The 20,378-nt window shown below is 35.6% G+C and overlaps 1 protein-coding gene across 1 annotated transcript in view; it reads left to right on the top strand.

Annotated features, from left to right (window-relative positions):
- The window catches only part of LOC107738411 (protein bicaudal D homolog 1-like), a 44,983-nt gene extending 27,460 nt beyond the window's left edge, over positions 1–17,523 (top strand). Inside the window, exons 4-10 of the mRNA XM_016550180.1 lie at positions 1,718–2,074; positions 2,290–2,409; positions 5,210–6,319; positions 6,413–6,564; positions 7,527–7,737; positions 12,296–12,381; positions 17,205–17,523. Coding sequence (XP_016405666.1) covers positions 1,718–2,074; positions 2,290–2,409; positions 5,210–6,319; positions 6,413–6,564; positions 7,527–7,737; positions 12,296–12,381; positions 17,205–17,307 — 2,139 coding nt within the window. The 3' untranslated portion in view covers positions 17,308–17,523. The remainder of the gene's footprint in view (positions 1–1,717; positions 2,075–2,289; positions 2,410–5,209; positions 6,320–6,412; positions 6,565–7,526; positions 7,738–12,295; positions 12,382–17,204) is intronic.
- The last annotated feature ends 2,855 nt before the right edge of the window (positions 17,524–20,378 follow it).

The following is a 20,378-nucleotide window of genomic DNA, read 5'->3' as shown; positions in this document are numbered from 1 at the left end:
CTGCTAATTTTATTTAAATTTATTTTATTTGATTTGATTATTTAATTAAATTATTTTTTTTTTTTGGTGTGTGTGTGTGTGTTTAACAACATACTGCTTTCTTCGCCTCTTTGGAGAAGACAAACCCCTCAAACTACTGTATGCTGTCGAGAACATCAATATTGTTTTTCCCTTTTTAACAAGCTGATTTTGTGAATCATTCTTTCTTCTGACATGGGGTAATGCTTAAACAGCCAAGTGACTCATTTTTTTCTGTTGACCTTCCCTTTCTCTCTGTCAGAATAATGAGATGTTAGAGCTACAAAGGAACAGGATGAGAGAGGAAATCAGAGAGTATAAGTTCAGAGAGACCAGACTGCTGCAGGACTACACTGAACTGGAGGAGGAGAACATTACTCTACAGAAACTAGTGTCAACACTCAAACAGAATCAGGTATACACACACACACACACACACACACACACTAACTGTGAAACACAGTGTCATACTATGTGATCAAAACCCACTACAGAGTAGAATTACATGCAGTCACTTAATGTAAATTTAGTGCCTCTGTGTTTTTTACAGGGGGCATACGTTTTGACAGTTTTTCATTAGGTTTCATGCACCAAATTTTATGTTTAGTGTAGTTTTATGCCCCTATTTTCCACCCTCAGAATTAGGTTTTCCTTCTGTACCTTCAAGCTTATCAAGCTTATCCCAGTAGGACACATTCCTGGATTAAAGGGATAGTTCACCCAAAAATGAAAATTACCCCATGATTTACTCACCCTCAAGCCGTCCTAGGTGTACATTTTTAAATAGAACTCCAATTGTATTCGTCTGAAAGAAGAAAGCCATATAACTTAGGATGTCTTGAGGGTGAGTAAATCATGGGGTAATTTTCATTTTTGGGTGAACTATCCCTTTAAAATCCTTGATAATCCTGGATCAACATTCCTGTTAACCAATCATATTTGAGGGCTTAAGGTTGGGGTTCAGGGGTTTTAACATTTTCATAAACCTATGATTTTAGTAGAAGGTAAGAGTTGGGACTATGATTTGATGGGATGATTTGATGGGATAGGATTTTCACTTAGGTACATGTCCTACTTGAATCATATCATCCGTACCTTTAAGATTATGCCATATGTTAATATATATTACATGGAAAACATTTACCTGAAACGAGTGGCAGTATGTCACTATGTAATCTATTTATTATTTATTCTGCAACTTGCTTGGGGCATTTATACTCATTTTACTTGAAAATAAGTTATCTAATCATAGCTGAGGTCATATGGCATAATCTTAAAAGTGTGTTGTATACACATACACAATAATAATAATAATAATAACACACACACAGATAGATAGATAGATAGATAGATAGAAAGAAATAAAGATAATAAATATATATTTGCAGAAGTTGTTGTACAGGCCATACTTTACGAGAGACATGCTGTGAGGTGCAAAGGAGAAAGAATGAGAGTGATATTAGTTGTCATTTAAGTGATATAAGATCTTTTGTTGCCTTTTTCCTCTAGAACACATAAAGCTGCATTGAATATATATATATATATTAATTGCATATATGTCTATATCAGTATATAGACTTAGATATACAATAATAATTGCATATACACACAATATTATTATTATTATTATTATATTACACAGTCAAGTGTCCACAAATATGCCTGTTCACATTCTCTTTCAACTCTTTAAAATGTACAGGTGGAATATGAGGGTCTAAAGCATGAAATCAAAGTGCTTGAGGAAGAGACGGTGCTACTCAACAGCCAGCTGGAAGATGCTTTGCGTTTGAAAGACATTTCTGAAGGCCAGTTAGAAGAGGCGTTGGATGCTCTGAAGAGTGAGAGAGAGCAGAAGAACAATCTGAGAAAGGAGCTGGCCCATCATCTCAGCCTGACGGACAGTGTGTACGGAGCCAGTACCCACCTGGCCATCTCTGCCGTGGAGGGTTTGAAGTTTGCAGAGGAGGCAGCAACCAATGGCACGTCTGCATCTGGGTCTAACCCCAACAATGATGACCGTAACCGCTGTAATGAGTGCAATGGGCATGGACCAAAGGTGAACGGAGAATATCACCAACCTGGAGGCAGGAAGGGAGAGGTGCTGCACCCAGTGTCTGATCTCTTCAGTGAACTACCCACCTGGCCATCTCTGCCGTGGAGGGTTTGAAGTTTGCAGAGGAGGCAGCAACCAATGGCACGTCTGCATCTGGGTCTAACCCCAACAATGATGACCGTAACCGCTGTAATGAGTGCAATGAGCATGGACCAAAGGTGAACGGAGAATATCACCAACCTGGAGGCAGGAAGGGAGAGGTGCTGCACCCAGTGTCTGATCTCTTCAGTGAACTCCACCTGTCTGAGATACAGAAACTCAAACAACAGCTCCTACAGGTTAGTCACATTTATCTACCATATTTATTTTTTTATATTATTTAGTTTAAGTTATTTTCCAACTTTACATTAAACTAAATGGAAATGAGAAATGTTGCCTTGGCAACAACCTAAAATATAATAAATTTACTTTTTAAAATTTTTATTTTATTTTATTTTATGTTTATTTTATTTTTCAAATAACAAAAATAATTTTGTGGTTTTATGTTTTTTCAACTGTTTTTGCTCAGATACTCATAGTCCCATAAATCACTGAGGGATGTTTGGGGGAAAACAGCTGTTATCCAGTGCATTAATGGGCAACTATTGACTCTTTTCATTAGAGTTTGAATGCATCTACTGCTACTTTATAAGCAAACATAGATGCCTTAAACCCTTTAAAGGGCATTAACCATTATATATCCAATCGATCTTAACGGACATCAAAGGTTGCCTTCATTGACACATTTTCATGCCCTTGACACTTCTACATATCACTGGAAAATACTTTAGGTAGAAAGTTTACAGTGTAAATTTGAGTGAAGTGCAATAGTCTATTTTGTCCTTTGGGAGGCTACTGTCAGGTTGATTACCATTATGAGTGAGTGCTTTGTGCCTGTCTCTGTAAAAGCAGGACACAGTAATGTATTTGTATGTGCGTGTACCACAGGCATATTCAGCAAGAGAGACAGCATGGGACAAGAATAGAAAATCTGCCAGTGCGGACACGGAAACATAGAGAGCATCAGCTGCTTAAAGGAGCATCACACAGCAAATCAGACAAAACATTATGACACAATAATTGCAGTGAATGTAGCCTGGTGTCATTGTTGACTCAGTGGTACATGTAAAAAAAAAATATATATAGATAACTTTGGCTTTATCCTTTTAACAGTTAAGGGGATTTCCCATGACAACGCTAGTTTTCATGGGAATTTGTCGGTTGCGTCCCTATGGTTGCATCTTTTATAGCTGTCTAAAGTAATAATATGTTTCAGTCCCTTTCAATATAAAAGTCATTTAATAAGACCAAAGATTGCCCGTTTAATATAACCAAAATGAATTATACCTTGTGTAACACCATCTACATCAGAGCCAGCGGCAAATTCCCCAAGGACTGGCCGAGATAAGGCTGTTTTCATCGGGTACATGAGTGCTGAACGGTCGCTGTCAGCCTGGAGCTCACTTCTCCGAAAACATCTAAACAAATTGTCAAATAGGTGCTATCTTTATATATAAATCGCATATTTGAAGTCTAAACAACTACATTCTTGGCTAAAAATCTCTTAAAACTCAGTGAAAATCTCTTAAAAATTCTGTGACACAATAACAGTAATAATATTGTCAAATTATAGTGGGTTTGCTCTTCCACCATTGACGCTCACTGAGACAAATGCTTCCAGTATAGATCCGACAACAAGTGGAGTGATACAAACGGTGAAACAGTTAAGAGTGCTGATACTACTGGAATATCGCACTGCTGGAAAAGGCTCTCAGCCAATCAGATTCGAGAACCAGAATGAACTGTTGTGTATATATATATATATATAGATAGATAGATAGATAGATAGATAAATGTAAATATAAAAATACACTTAAAATATCAAATATTTGATATAAAATAATTAATAATTATTTTTTTTATTATAATTTATTAAAATGTCTATTTATATGTATCTATAATGATACATTAAAAACACTATAGCCATTTGGTCATGTATAATGAAAAAAAAAGCGATGTTACCACACATACATTTATCAAAAATACACTTAAAATATCAAATATTTGATATAAAATAATTAATAATTATTTTTTTTATTATAATTTATTAAAATGTCTATTTATATGTATCTATAATGATACATTAAAAACACTATAGCCATTTGGTCATGTATAATGAAAAAAAAAAGCGATGTTACCACACATACATTTATCCACAGTTTAAACAGATCAATTTCATGAAAAGTATTATATAACATGTTTGCATCCAGTGGTCTCCTCTGGGGAATGTGGCTGTAGTAATGTTTTCTCTAGCTGTGTGGGATTGCCATCAAATATATAGCCAAGAGCCTGTTTTTCCAGCATCCTATTGCACGAAGTAGTTGCTATAATATTTGTTTCTGTTTAGATGTGTATTAATTCACTGCATGGTTATAATTAATTGTTTCCTCACCCTTCAAGCTACTGTAATTGCCTGGCATTTATTCAGAAAAAAAAGTGTTTCCCCATCCACCCCTGTTTACTTTTTAAATGTATTTCCTTTTGTCCTTTTTGGCTCATCTCCAGTAAGGAATCTATAGGGTTTCGCTATCTCAGCCTCAGGTGTTAGATGGCTGACACTTCCAATACAATGAGTGATCAGAAAGCAATTAAGCAGCACTTGAGCTCAATTACAGCTCTGCAGTAATGCTAAATTTGTGTCAAGCAAGCTAACACACCTAGCTATCACAATTGTCTATAGAGTGGAATTTTATAAGCACATAGAGTGAAATATTCCATGTTTTCTAGCAAAAGTATTGTAGGTAAGGCTTGATGAACTTTCATTTCTTAACTATTTCTATTTAATACTTGTTTTCAGGATTCTTTGATGAATAGAATGTTCAAAAGAACATATTTCATTTGAAATGTGAAATTGTTTGTAACATAAATGTATTTACTGTCACTTTTTATCAATTTAATGTGTCCTTTATGAATAAAAGTAATAATTTCTTTAAAAAATTTACTGACCCCAGTTGTGTAAATGAATGGCAAGGCTAACATATAGTTTTTTAAGACCTTCTTGGTTTTTGCTAACAAACTTTGTATCATCTTGTTCACTAGGTTGAGCGAGAGAAGGCGGTTATACTTACCAACCTGCAGGAGTCTCAAACTCAACTGCAGCACACACAGGGCGCTTTAACTGAGCAGCACAGGCGTGTTCACCGCCTTACGGAGCGCTTCAACTCTATGAAGCGTCTCTACAGCGACAAGGAGTTTGACACAGAGGAGTCCGAGAAGAGCGTCGGGCCCATTAACGGTTGCTGCGATAATGAGGCAGACATCAATGGAATGGAGCTTCTGGAGTGCAAATACAGAGTTGCCGTGACTGAAGTCATTGACTTGAAGGCGGAGCTTAAGGCTTTGAAGGAAAAATATAACCAGTCTGTGGAGAACCAATCAGAAGAGAGCAACCACAGCGAAGGGAAGGTCCAGGCTCTCGAAGAACAAGTGAAACGGTTGGAGAAAGCCTGGCGCGAGGGCCGCGAGCGGGTTAGCAGTCTGGAAGCGGAGCTCCGGTGTGCTTCTGTTATGGCTAGCGAAAGTAACAGCATGCTGAACACAGCTCAGGACGAGCTGGTTACATTTAGCGAGGAACTCGCTCAGCTTTACCACCATGTCTGCTTGTGCAACAATGAAACTCCGAACCGTGTCATGCTGGACTACTACCGTCAGAGCCGGGTCACACGTAGCGGCAGTCTCAAAGGCCCAGAGGACCCAAGAGCCCTGCTTTCTCCACGTTTAGCTCGCCGAATCGCGGCTGCTAACTCCTCAGACGTGTCCAAGAGTCCTCAAGACTCTCCATCAAAGGAACCCCTTGGAGAAGGAACTAAAGGGGAAGGAGGAAGCCCCAACAAAACACTGTTTGGTTCACCAATCAATGGTTCATCTCTCTCACCCTCCCCAGTGCCAGAAACAGGTGATCTCCGCCGCGAACCCATGAACATCTATAACCTCAACGCCATCATCCGTGACCAGATCAAACACCTGCAGAAAGCTGTGGACCGCTCGCTCCAGCTGTCCAGGCAGAGGGCTGCAGCACGAGAGTTGGCACCCATCCTCGATAAGGACAAAGAGGTCTGCTTGGAGGAGATCCTAAAACTCAAATCCCTCTTGAGCACCAAAAGAGAGCAGATTGCTACATTGCGTTTTGTCCTGAAAGCCAACAAACAGGTAAGAGGGCCAAGTTTATGTCTTATGTTGTGTTTGGTCTCAAATAAAAGCATATATAACAGAACTTTGTATGTTTTTAATATTTGTTTCTAGACTGCCGAGGTGGCCCTTGCAAACCTGAAGAGTAAATATGAAAATGAGAAGTCTATGGTGACGGAGACAATGATGAAGCTTAGAAATGAACTAAAGGCCCTCAAAGAAGATGCAGCCACCTTTTCCTCACTGAGGGCAATGTTTGCCACAAGGTGCGTTTATCGGCCCTTAACTGCATTTAATATTATTGAGGACATCCAAACTGGAATTGTTTCTTTTTTGAATACACATTAATGATTCGTTAAAAATGTAAATCAAAATGTAACTGCTTGCTCCACCTCTGAAACTATTTACTTTTCGGCTGATCTCACCTAGGTTGTAAATAGTGTTAGTTAATAGCTAAAGGAGCCATTTAGTTAGTGCTACAGGTAGGGCTGGAAATAAGTTCCGATTCTGATTCCTATTAACGATTCTGGCTCCTTAATGATTCCAATAAAGATCCTTTTAGTACTTTTACACCGTGTCTACACTGAATGCGACTGTTCCCATTTTTTAAATGTCACTACTTGTTTCAAAATGAGTACTTTCAAAAAGAACCTGCATGTTTGCATGTTCTCTTGTTATAACATTCGTTTAACAAAGAAAAAATGTTTTTAAAACATTTAAAAAGCTGGACATTTCTAATGTTCAGAGAAGATTCAGAAATAATGTTTTCATAACAATGAAACATTGGCAGAACTTTCTTAGAACATTTTTTTTTAGCTGGGGACACGACTTACATCATTGTAAAAAAAATTTGAAGTTTTAAATTAGTAAAAATGTATCAAAAGGTGTTTTATTGACTTAATGTATTTTTAAATGTGGCATAAATGGAATACAATAATTTAATTAAATACAATAATTATTAATTAATTACAATAATATTTGTAAAACTACTACTAACAAAATTCATAATATGTATCTTACTACACAATGAATTTTTGACTGAAAAGAACTGATGTTTTAGAGCCATTTGTTCAAGAATCCAATGATTTAAGATGGACAAATTCAAATTCTTCGTTATATTTTTTAAGCTGAATATAATTTTTTACACTGAAATACATTGTGGTAGTAAAATATGTTGTAATTTTGTTTAATCACTTAATGTCGAGGTTCTCTCCCCCTCTTTGTCCAGATGTGATGAGTACGTAACTCAGCTGGATGACATGCAGAGGCAGCTGGCTGCCGCAGAAGATGAAAAGAAGACTCTGAACTCCCTCCTGCGAATGGCCATTCACCAGAAACTGGCCCTCACCCAGCGCCTGGAGGACCTGGAGTTTGACCATGAGCAGTCGCACTGTGGCCGTGGAGGGAAAGTGCCAAAAATTAAGAGCAGCCCTCAAAAAGTAAGTCATCGAACTGCACTCACTGCTCCCCCTAGCCCCACTGCATCAGTTTCAAAACCCCCTTTCTGTCTATTCCAAAACAATATGGTTGCATCAGCCAGTAGCTCTCCTTCACTGGATGTCCCTGCTCCATCCTCCTCCTCCTGGACCTCCTCAGCCCAGCCGTTTTTCCTCGGCCAGTCGCAGTGGAAACTAGGCACTCAAACTTTAGTTTTAGACCCAGAGATGCTAAGTATTGAGTTTTGTAATGTTGTTCATAGTGGAGATTCTGATGCTCATGTTCCCAGATCTGCTCCTACTTCACCCTACCGTTCTCCTGTCCTGGGCGCTCGGCAACCGTTGCCACTTTCCGTGAGATCTCGCATGCGCTCCAATGTGACTCAGTTCACACCTTCAGCTGCTTCAAGAACTTCTCTAATCCAGCCTGGGACTCCCAGAATCCCTAGTGGTGACCCTCAGTAGGTGACATGGTTTAAGGACAGACTGGTTTCCTTCTGATATGACTGCTTGGAGCATATGATTCAACTCAGGGATATATTTAGAGACTTTTTTTTACTGATACTACTTGAAATTTCAACTAAGTCATTCTGAACAGAATTATGTTTTGCCAGCTCTAGAAAGACACTATTGGTTAAAATCTAGGAGTAATTACGATTTTTTTTTTAAATGTTTTTGAAAGAATTCTCTTATGCTCACCAAGGCTGCATTTATTTGTTCAAAAATACAGTAAAATCAGTAATGTGGTGAAATACTATTACAATTTAAAAGAACTGTTTTCTATTTGAATACATTTTAAAATGTAATTTATTCCTGTGATGACAGAGCTGAATTTTCAACAGGCATTTCTCTAGTCTTCAGTGTCACGTGGTGATCCTTCAGAAATCATTCTGATGTGCTGATTTGCTGCCCAAGAAACATTTCTCATTATTATCAATGTTGAAAACAATTGTGCTGCTTAACATTTTTGTGGAAACACTACAACATGATACACTACCATTCAAAAGTTTGGGGTAAGTAAAATAAAAAAAAAATTTAAAAAATGAAATTAATACTTTTATTCAGCAAGGACGCATTAAATTTATAATGTTACAAAACAAATTTCAAATAAATACGGTTCTTTCAAACTTTGTATTCATCAAAGAATCCTGAAAAAAATGTATCACAGGGTTCACAAAAAATATTAAGCAGCAGTTTTTATAAGCAACTTCAGGGATCTTATCTATGCACAATCAGCTTGTAACACTCCAAAGAGAAAGGAAAACTTGAAATCGCATCATATGACCCCTTTAAGAAATGTTTCCTAAGCACCAAATTAGCATATTAGAATGTTTTCTGACTTCTTTCAAAAACATTAAAAAATAGTAATTATTCCAAACTTTTAATTATTTCAAACACATGGCTTTGTGAGATAGTACATATTAAAAGAATGTTGCCTGGGTATAAAAATAAGATTAAATAATAAAAAATAAAAAAAATGCACTATGCTTGATGTCCTTTTTTTGCGGCCTGAGTAAGAAAACTGTTTTTTTGGCAAGCACAATTGTTGGAATCTGCATCCATAAGGATATGTATTCGGATGATACTAGAAGAATTATTCTGTAAAGCAAAACAGGTATTGATTGGTGCATGTCTCTATTAGAATATCATTCTTGCATGTGCGCTTCCATTTTATGGCTTGATGGAATGGGTGCTACATACTGCATGCAAAGCAGTTAGTTTGTGTGATGGAGTTTTCAGTTATTTTCGTATTAGCACATCTGACAACTACAGCTCCATCCACTGGCAACATTGTGAACTGAACAATTGAACAGTTACTTTGGCCTTTTTGTAGTCATCAAGTCTTGTGAGTCTTTCAAAGTGCTGTATACTGAAATCATGAGTAGTAGCTTATGTATAATTACATTAAACTTATTTTTACTGCTTTGCTTGCTAACAGAAAATGCTTAGTTGATCTCAGTGCACCCTGTATAGAGCAGAGCTATTCATGGACACAGCATAAGTGCAGTGCAGGATCTGCCATATGCAAATGCAGGGACGTGTTCTTGCACATGCTGCCTGCTGCCCAGCTACTGCATTTCAATGAGCTGTAGAGTACAGAGCCACATTAAATGTGCCATTCATTATATCATGAGTCATTCTATGGAACGGGTGCCTGTCCAGTTTGATAAGGACATTTTTAAAGTAAATTTCTGAATGTTTTTAAACATTCTTTTAGGCACATAGTGTGTTTAAGTTTTAATCAATTGTCTTGTTCCATCTCAAATTAAATGTATGACTTTTAATGCATTTTAACAGGGTTAATATACAGTGGGTAACAGGATTGACAGTTTTACCATATGGCATTTTAATAGGACATTTTAAGCCCTTTGCTTATGGTCATGAAAATGCAAGATGCTTATTAGATCATTAAATGTTAATATATCTATATTATTATATATAATGTATTTTCTGTAATATATTTTTATTTAATTTTTTTCTTAAATGATCAGTTTTTTATTTTTTATACAAAATAGTGGTAACTGTTTGAAAATGTAAGATCGTCCCCTGCTGACAAACATAAAAGAGCATAAGATAAAGTAATAAAATGAGTTGTCAGGAAGAGTTTCTGAAAAGATGATGCCATTATGATAACATTTATTTATTTATTTCAATAAATAAATAAATGATTGGACAAGAAGAGTTCACTTTATTTTCACATTATTTAAGGATTTTTATTGTTTATTTATTTAACTCAACTAAAATCTATTGTTTTGTTCAACTAAAACGGCGATTCTGCTCCAGTCCAGAGACACGATAGCACGGAGCGGATCACATGCGCGAGTCGGCGCAGACCACAAAATGTATCGGAGCTATTTGAATTCTACACAGAATGCTATATTTTATAGCAATGTGGATGAGATTGTGGCTGGCATACCCTGCGGCTTTACGGAGCTCAACGGCTCTGAACGGCTCTAGCCCAAGCTGTGATATAAACGAACGCTATTTGCTATTTTAAAAAGGGGTGGGGTTGCTTGATATGTCCCGCCCTGTCTTCCTGTTTCAGTTAAAATGACGTCAACACATAGAGTAACGCTGCGTGTTTCTAAGCATTTCAGGGGACCTTTAAAAGTTTGAGATCAGTACGATTTTATTTTATTTATTTTTATTTATTTTTTTAAAGAAATTAATACTTTTTTAAGGATACGTTAAATTGATCAAAATGAAAGTAAGGACATTTATAATGTTACAAAATATTTCTATTTCAAAGAAATGCTGTTGAATATGAACTTTTTTTCATCAGAAAATCTTGGGGAAGAAGTATACTTTCCACAAAAATATTAAGCAACACAACTGTTTTCAGCAATAATAATAATTAATGTTTTTAATGATTGGACAAGAAGAGTTCACTTTATTTTCACATTATTTAAGGATTTTTATTGTTTATTTATTTAACTCAACTAAAATCTATTGTTTTGTTCAACTAAAACGGCGATAAAGAAATGCTTTTTATTTACATATATTTTTTTAATCAAAATGTAAATATTTGCTAATATAGCAAGGAGAATGCCAAAAAAGGCATTCTTGAGGCAAAATAAAATAAAAATAAAAAATAATATAACAGGAAATTTGCACACAAAAAAAAAAATTAATAACAGATGACAGCTTTTACTGTGTCTCAAAGTATTTTTTACACATATGTATATAAAGTGTATATTATACTGTATAGGTATAATGTGTACAGTATGTATTAAAAAATGGCACTCGTTTTGTAGAAATACTTTCACCTTTAAGGAGCTGTGGGCCAAAAAGCATTTGACAAGGTCAGCAGTTGAAGGTTGTACAGAACATCAGAACATTGTGTTAGCATTGCTCATGCAAGACTGACAGAGATGCAGTTCATGCGGATCTGATGGTAGACAGCGGTTACATTTACATGTATAGACAAGCCTCTGATTTTTTTTCCCTAGGAGTGATCCGAGATTTCAGGTCTAGTTTAGCTTTGTAATATTGCTGTTTCCTGTGCCCGTTTTCAGCAATAATAATAATTAATGTTTTTAGAGCACCAAATCAGCATATTAGAATGATTCCTGAAGGATCATGTGACACTGAAGTAATGGCTGCTGAAAATATAAGGAATACATTTTATTTTAAAATATTTGAAATAGAATACAGTAATTTTAAATTGCAATAATATTTCACAATATTACTGTATTTTTTGATCAAATAAATGCAGCATTGTTGAGCATAAGAACTAAGTTTTAACGACCCCAAACTTTTGAAAAGTAGTGTATCTCTGTTTAACAAACTGAAGGTGATACCACCTTGCTTTCCTTCCATCTATACCTGGCATTCCTCATGAATGTACGCAAATATATGCAGCTGAATGTTGGTAATTATTTTTCTCATTCTACATGCTCTATGTTCATTTTACGTGTGATTCTGCATGAGATTAACACTCAGAAGTTAGAGCATTGCAGCCATTTCCAGCAAGTTCACTTCTCATCTCTGTGCCCATTTATGTCTGTGTTTGTGTCACTAACCCTGACTGTCACACCTCTGTATATGTCTAATTTATCAGTCTCTCTTAGATTGTCAGCAGCCTGCTGGCTCAGTACCGCCAACCTCCCCACAACTGAGGCGCGGGAGGGCATCCACGGGCCACAGGTAACCCGTCCCTCGGAGGAACTCGCGCTCTACTGTTTTCTCTCTCACTCTATTTCTAACAGAAAAATATGTCACACGTTGGGTCACGCATTCACAAATAATGTTAACAGCAGCACCCACTTCCTCACACTTTTACAATACACTACCAATCAAAAGTTTGTAATTAAGATTTTTCATGTATTTAAATAAAGCCACTTATGCTCACAAAGACTGCATTTATTTGATCAAAAATATAGTAAAAACTGTAATACAGTGAAATAATACAATTTAAAATAGCTGTTTTCTATTTGAAAATATTTTTAAATAAGCTTATTAAATTCGTTTTTAAAAGTAATTTATTCTTGTGAATTTTCCTTACACCAGTCTTTAGTGTCACATGATCCTTCAGAAATCATTTTTATTTGCTGATTTGGAGCAATTATTATTTGGTGCTCAGTTTTTTTTAAATGGTTCTTATTATTATCAATGTTGAAAACAGTTTTTCTGCTTATTTTTGTGGAAACCATGATACATTTTTTCTTGATTCAGCAAAAGAACAGCATTTATTTAAAATATAAATATTTTTGTAACATTATAAATGTGTTTACTGTCACTTTTAAACAATTTAACATGTCCTTGCTGAATTTAATTATTAATTTATTTTCCTTTCCCTTTTTTACGTCCTACTTACCACACATTTTGAATGGTAGTGTTATCATGGTTACCACAGAAATATTCTTTTCAATATTGTTAATAATAAGAAATGTTTCTTCGGCACCAAATCAGCATATCAGTATAATTTCTGGATCTTGAAAGTATGAAATAATATATGCTGAAACTTCAGTTTTGCCATCACAGGAATTATATTTAAAAATATATTAAAATATAGAACAGTTTTAATACAGTAAAAATCATAATATTTCACAATATTACTGTTTTTACTATATTTTTTTTGGATCACTAATCGTGTTTTCAAGTCAAAATACAGTAGGAGGTCAAAACAGTGAAAATGACTGGCTAACCCTGCTGAACTTAATAATGTATTAATTTATTGTTTATTTTATTTCATAACCTTTGATAGTTTTTTATTTATTTATTTTTACAGTTACAGTTCTTCAATGCCGATAATCCCCACCCAAAGAGTCAAAATTCGCCACAACACCGGTTCTCCAATTTCATTGGCTAAGCAGTGTTTAGGTAAACGGCTTCAAACGATTCGACTCACTGAGATGAATCAAAATCCCCACAAACTAATGTTTTGAGGTCGGCGAGTCAAAATATACAGTAGAAGGTCAGAGCACCGAGGAAATGACAGGACTGGACCAATCGTGCTATCAGAGCTCTTAGAGGGTGGTGATATGGGCTGATAAACTCCAGAACAGTGTACTACTGTAAGAGTCCGAGAATCTGAGGAAAACACTAAACGAAGCGTTTCGCTTTACTTTTGCGTAACACTAACGTTACAGAGTTCTTATGGGTGCAGACGCTTGTTAAGACATGGTCCGAAATGCTGCGTGGACGTAAAACACCCGTTATTTAAAGGTCTTTTAAATGTTGTAATGAAGTAACAAAAACATGAGTGAACTGAGGAGAAACGCTATCCGGAGGAAGTCAAAGCCGAAGCGGACAGCAGGCTCGCCGGTGAAGGAATGCCTAGAATCCGCAGGTGAGTGAAGCGGTCAGAAGAGTCCGAGAATCTGAGGAAAACACTAAACGAAGCGTTTCGCTTTACTTTTGCGTAACACTAACGTTACAGAGTTCTTATGGGTGCAGACGCTTGTTAAGACATGGACCGAAATGCTGCGTGGACGTAAAACACCCGTTATTTAAAGGTCTTTTAAATGTTGTAATGAAGTAACAAAAACATGAGTGAACGGAGGAGAAACGCTATCCGGAGGAAGTCAAAGCCGAAGCGGACAGCAGGCTCGCCGGTGAAGGAATGCCCGGAATCCGCAGGTGAGTGAAGCGGTCAGGTGAGAGCGGATAGTCGGTTTATGGGCTTATCCTCCTCATGCCAAACGTCCTAAACACTGGATGCATTTGTTCCAGTGAAACAGTTACGTTGTCAGGCCAACTTTTGAGTGTTTCTATGCATCTTAAAGAACACATTGATCAGTCATTTGTGGGAATATTTTCTTCGGTCCGCCTGGAAATATTAGAAATGGCAACATGTGACAGTGACACTTCACACCACTGAATACTGGCTGAAAATGTTTTTTAAAGGTTTTTAATGTGGGCGATATAACCAAAATTTTATGCCACGATGTGAGTAATTTCATTACTCTAAGCTGCGACGATGTTTTTTTTTGTTTGTTTGTTTATAATAAACAAAATCGCTATCGATTGACACATTATATCGCCTCCACGATATAGTGTAGCCTATATCGTCATCTATATCAGTCCTTGATACCATGGTTTTACCTGCAAAATATTTGCATATTTGATTTATTGCAATAATATTTGATAAATATATTTGACATTCTGATAAACATATAGGCTAGGCCTAGCCTATACGATAAGTAAATAACAGTGTAAAGTTATGGAGGAGGTATTTTGGAATGAATGGTGCAGTGCTAGATCAAAATTAAAGCCATGAATCCTTTGATGAAATATTTATTATTGTGTTAGCATTGCTCATGCAAGACTGACAGAGATGCAGTTCATGCGGATCTGATGGTAGACAGCGGTTACATTTACATGTATAGACAAGCCTCTGAATTTTTTTCCCTAGGAGTGATCCGAGATTTCAGGTCTAGTTTAGCTTTGTAATATTGCTGTTTCCTGTGCCCTGCTTAAAGACATGTTATGTATATGATGTGACTCAGTTGATAGTGTTTGGAAATCATGGAATTCTACTTTAGTGTAATGGAAACCAGTCTGATCCGCTTCACCGGTGTCACCAAGACCCAACATTATAGAATGCAATAGCACTTGACCATTTTATTCCCACTAAATTTAAGGAAAGTTTAACAAAATGTAATAACATTTAATAATTTCAACAATCATAATTTTCAACTATCATAATGTGACATAACGTAAATGCATCACATTCATGAGGTGTAACACTTCTATAGTGTCAGATTTTTATTTTTTAATTTTTTGTCAAAACAGTTTTCTTTTTTAACAACAACAAAAAAAAGTTTTCAACAGTGACAGTATAAAGTATTATAAAAACATTCTTTATTATTCCTGGTAATGATGTTAATAAAAGAGCGATGGACGCTTCCATTCTCTGCCTGCAGGAGTCGGTGTTTCTACATTTCACATCCCTTGCTCATTACTGAATTAGTCAAATGCTGTTTTGCCCATGGTGACCAAAATATATCCCAACCACAGAGCAGTAGTTTGCTTCTGATTAAAATAAAATTAAATAAAATTTTTGACTCTGGAGCTGTAGATAGCTATAATTGTTTGCAGTATGAAGATGGTTATGTCATTAATGCCATTAATGCATTTATACAAACAACCGCCCATGTACACCCAGAAACTGTAGAGCAACATATTAAAAGGCACATCGAATGGCTGCATAGCAACACCCTAACAAACACCCTCGCATCATCCTAAGAACTACTCGCATTGTAATGGGAAAATGAAAAAATTGTGTTACTAAAAATGTCCATGTATTGCTCTAGATGTGTATGTGCTCTTAGCTAGACAGCATCAACTATAATGTTTTAAATATTACTTTTTGTCTTGTTAAATGTGTAAACTTATGTGTTTGCCCGCTCCCATTAACAAAGCAGCAACGCTGTTTGTCATTTGCGCCTGACGCTTACACTACTGTTTCTAAAGTTAAACGGCTCAACGATTTTTTTGACGTCACATCGTACAATTTAAAATAGCTGTTTTCTATTTGAAAATATTTTTAAATAAGCTTATTAAATTCGTTTTTAAAAGTAATTTATTCTTGTGAATTTTCCTTACACCAGTCTTTAGTGTCACATGATCCTTCAGAAATCATTTTTATTTGCTGATTTGGAGCAATTATTATTTGGTGCTCAGTTTTTTTTAAATGGTTCTTATTATTATCAATGTTGAAAACAGTTTTTCTGCTTATTTTTGTGGAAACCATGATACATTTTTTCTTGATTCAGCAAAAGAACAGCATTTATTTAAAATATAAATATTTTTGTAACATTATAAATGTGTTTACTGTCACTTTTAAACAATTTAACATGTCCTTGCTGAATTTAATTATTAATTTATTTTCCTTTCCCTTTTTTACGTCCTACTTACCACACATTTTGAATGGTAGTGTTATCATGGTTACCACAGAAATATTCTTTTCAATATTGTTAATAATAAGAAATGTTTCTTCGGCACCAAATCAGCATATCAGTATAATTTCTGGATCTTGAAAGTATGAAATAATATATGCTGAAACTTCAGTTTTGCCATCACAGGAATTATATTTAAAAATATATTAAAATATAGAACAGTTTTAATACAGTAAAAATCATAATATTTCACAATATTACTGTTTTTACTATATTTTTTTATCAAATAAATGCAGTTTTGGTTTCAAAAACATTTTAAAATCGACCGGTAAAGTATACAAAAATAAAATTGAGATGCCCAGCATCCTTTCATCACCCTCTCATCCTGAGTTGTCAAATATAGACAGCATTTCTTTCGTCCCATACTACTTGCTTTTGCATGTGCCCCTGTGTGTCTGTCAAAAGGGAGTTAATGTTCATGTCTGAATCAGTGAATTTAGCTTTTTTTTCTATTACAGTTGCTCCAGTTTAATAGGAAACAGGATATGGTGATTTAATTTTTCACCAACTTATGGCCACTGTTTCTGTTTTCTCTCCCTTCTGCCTGTGTCGTTTGTGTCTTTGTAGTCCTGTGTTGTTAGCTCTTCAAGAGGACCTGATGGCCAACTCCAGATTTCCATGTGATCCTTTCAACTGTCTGGCCCATCATTCTCATTTTTTTGGCCCTTAGCCTCCTGTTGTTGGACTCCTCACAGAGACAGATGAAGGGGGCGGGGCACATCAGTCAATCATGACCTCCAGCCAATCAGATGCTCCAGAGGGGCCCGCCCTAATTTCCCACCCATTCATTGAAATTGGATGAATTATTCAATGATGCATATTGTAAGTACTAATTATCATCTTGAGTGAGATGAGAGCAAACTGAAATGGACTGATGTATACATATTTATTTAACTATTTATTACTTTATTTATTTGTGTTTTTGTTTGTTTATTTTAAAATATGATGTGTGTTGTGTCTGATTGTTTTAATATGAATATGGTTTTGGATATGAATGCAGCTTTTCTTAAAAATGCACTTTTAAACCACAAAAATTAGTATTAATAACATCAACCCGGGAGTATTATTATGGTATGCAAGGTGACCTTTTTATCAGTCAGAACTAATATTTACAATATTTGATGCACTAAAAAGTGTGACATGAAAGAAAGATGTGTTCCCATACTACTTGCTTTTGCATGTGCCCCTGTGTGTCTGTCAAAAGGGAGTTAATGTTCATGTCTGAATCAGTGAATTTAGCTTTTTTTTCTATTACAGTTGCTCCAGTTTAATAGGAAACAGGATATGGTGATTTAATTTTTCACCAACTTATGGCCACTGTTTCTGTTTTCTCTCCCTTCTGCCTGTGTCGTTTGTGTCTTTGTAGTCCTGTGTTGTTAGCTCTTCAAGAGGACCTGATGGCCAACTCCAGATTTCCATGTGATCCTTTCAACTGTCTGGCCCATCATTCTCATTTTTTTGGCCCTTAGCCTCCTGTTGTTGGACTCCTCACAGAGACAGATGAAGGGGGCGGGGCACATCAGTCAATCATGACCTCCAGCCAATCAGATGCTCCAGAGGGGCCCGCCCTAATTTCCCACCCATTCATTGAAAGTGGATGAATTATTCAATGATGCATATTGTAAGTACTAATTATCATCTTGAGTGAGATGAGAGCAAACTGAAATGGACTGATGTATACATATTTATTTAACTATTTATTACTTTATTTATTTGTTTTTGTTTGTTTATTTAAAAATATGATGTGTGTTGTGTCTGATTGTTTTTAATATGAATATGGTTTTGGATATGAATGCAGCTTTTCTTAAAAATGCACTTTTAAACCACAAAAATTCGTATTAATAACATCAACCCGGGAGTATTATTATGGTATGCAAGGTGACCTTTTTATCAGTCAGAACTAATATTTACAATATTTGATGCACTAAAAAGTGTGACATGAAAGAAAGATGTGTTTGCAAAGTTGAAGAGAGGTAAATGGATTATTGAGAGACATGTACACATAATTTTCATCAAGTAGAAACAATTTTCAATGTGATATTTGAGTGACTTTGATTTTGCTCCTGAGGTGATGTTTGCATTACAGTGATAATACGATTGAGTTTTGCAAATCTCAGCTTCTCTAATGTCTTTGCACATGGAAACACGTTGGTTTCTTTGTCACTTTTTAAGTTTATTGCAATGCATAAAGATTATATTTTATACCTGAATTCTCTTTTTTTATTTTGCCGAAATGATGTCAGATAAGTCTTTGAGGATTGAGTGGACATGTAGACCTAGTTCAGGGCAAGTTGGGCAAAAATCATTTTTGAGGGAATGGAGTTATAGCTTGAGTGAGGCTTGATCCCAATGCGCTGCTAAATTTGAACATGAAGTGGGTTTATTATTCTCAGATCTGCTCCAAAAACAGCATCCAAGCCCTATTTACTGTATCCCATATTCACTAGAACCTCTCTGCATATCTCCTTCTCTCTTTTCTTTTCATTTTCTCTTTAAGTTATATCCAACCTTTACCCTATATATAGCACAAACACATTTATCTATGCATTTTAAAACAGGCACAGGATCATTTTCATGTCATTTGGTCATCTGTCCTCCAATCGCACCATGATTTGTACCAGCAGGACATGGAGAAATATCAGATGTCATTGTGTTTTTATACAGCAGCAAGCCACTAAAACACATTTTCAGTCTCATTGATTGACTGAAAGGTTATTGATGGAGTTAGATGAAGAATCCATCAGACGCTTCTCAAAGCATAACTGTATCCATTGTGGAACGAGAACAAAGCTAGTCTGTTTAATGACATGCAAAGAAGGATATATAAGATCAATGGTTTCATTCACAATCTCTTTTAGCTCCCAGTTCTCAGTTTCTGTTCAGTCTAACCCATTGGCATTTTAGACTATATTCATTTCTTGAGTATTTCCAATGAGACGGGAGGAGTTTCAGTTTTATTAACTACACATTGTGGTAGATTTGTTGCCTCTGAAGTGAAATTTACTGAATAATACCCACAATGTCACACGGTGTGTACTGGTGAAAGCATGATCTTGCTGCAGGATATTTTTATGTGTATACTACAGTCATAAGCCACATCATTTTTTGTGAAATAAAATGTAAAAACAATATTTGTTGAGTCCTGTCCTGATTATTTGAGAGACGATGTGTGTAAAAGGTTTTGTGCGCACACTGTAGTAGTGTATCACAGCTCACATTTGTCTTTGCACCTTATATCAACGTCTAGTCCAAAAAAAAAAAAATAACACATTGTAATTTTGTCTTTAATTTTTTATTTATTGTAATTTTGTTTTGTCTTTCAATTTTTAATGATAATCATTTTTAATGGTCCCAATCAACTTTATACTACTGTTAGTTTCGATCCTCTAATTTGATTGGCTAAGCGGTGTTTAGGTGAACAGGTTCAAAAGATTCGACTCACTGAGGTGAAACAAAACCGGTGGGACAGCACAGAGGAAATTAGACCAATTGTACTTATAAATTATTATTCAATTATTATGTATTTATTATTTATTTAATCAAAAATTTGCTTTTTGCAATTTTGTGTAGTTACTGTACAGTTGTTCAGTGCGGATACAGTAATCCCAGATAACATTGCGCAGCAGTAAATTGGATCACTAATAGTGTTTTCAAGTCAAAATACAGTAGGAGGTCAAAACAGTGAAAATGACTGGCTAACCCTGCTGAACTTAATAATGTATTAATTTATTGTTTATGTTA

This window comes from Sinocyclocheilus rhinocerous, unplaced genomic scaffold (genome assembly GCF_001515625.1).
Source record: "Sinocyclocheilus rhinocerous isolate Xijiao unplaced genomic scaffold, SAMN03320098_v1.1 scaffold975, whole genome shotgun sequence".
Lineage (NCBI taxonomy): Eukaryota > Metazoa > Chordata > Actinopteri > Cypriniformes > Cyprinidae > Sinocyclocheilus > Sinocyclocheilus rhinocerous.
The sequence above is the reverse complement of the archived record's forward strand: the minus strand, read 5'-3'. Positions and strand labels throughout refer to the sequence as shown.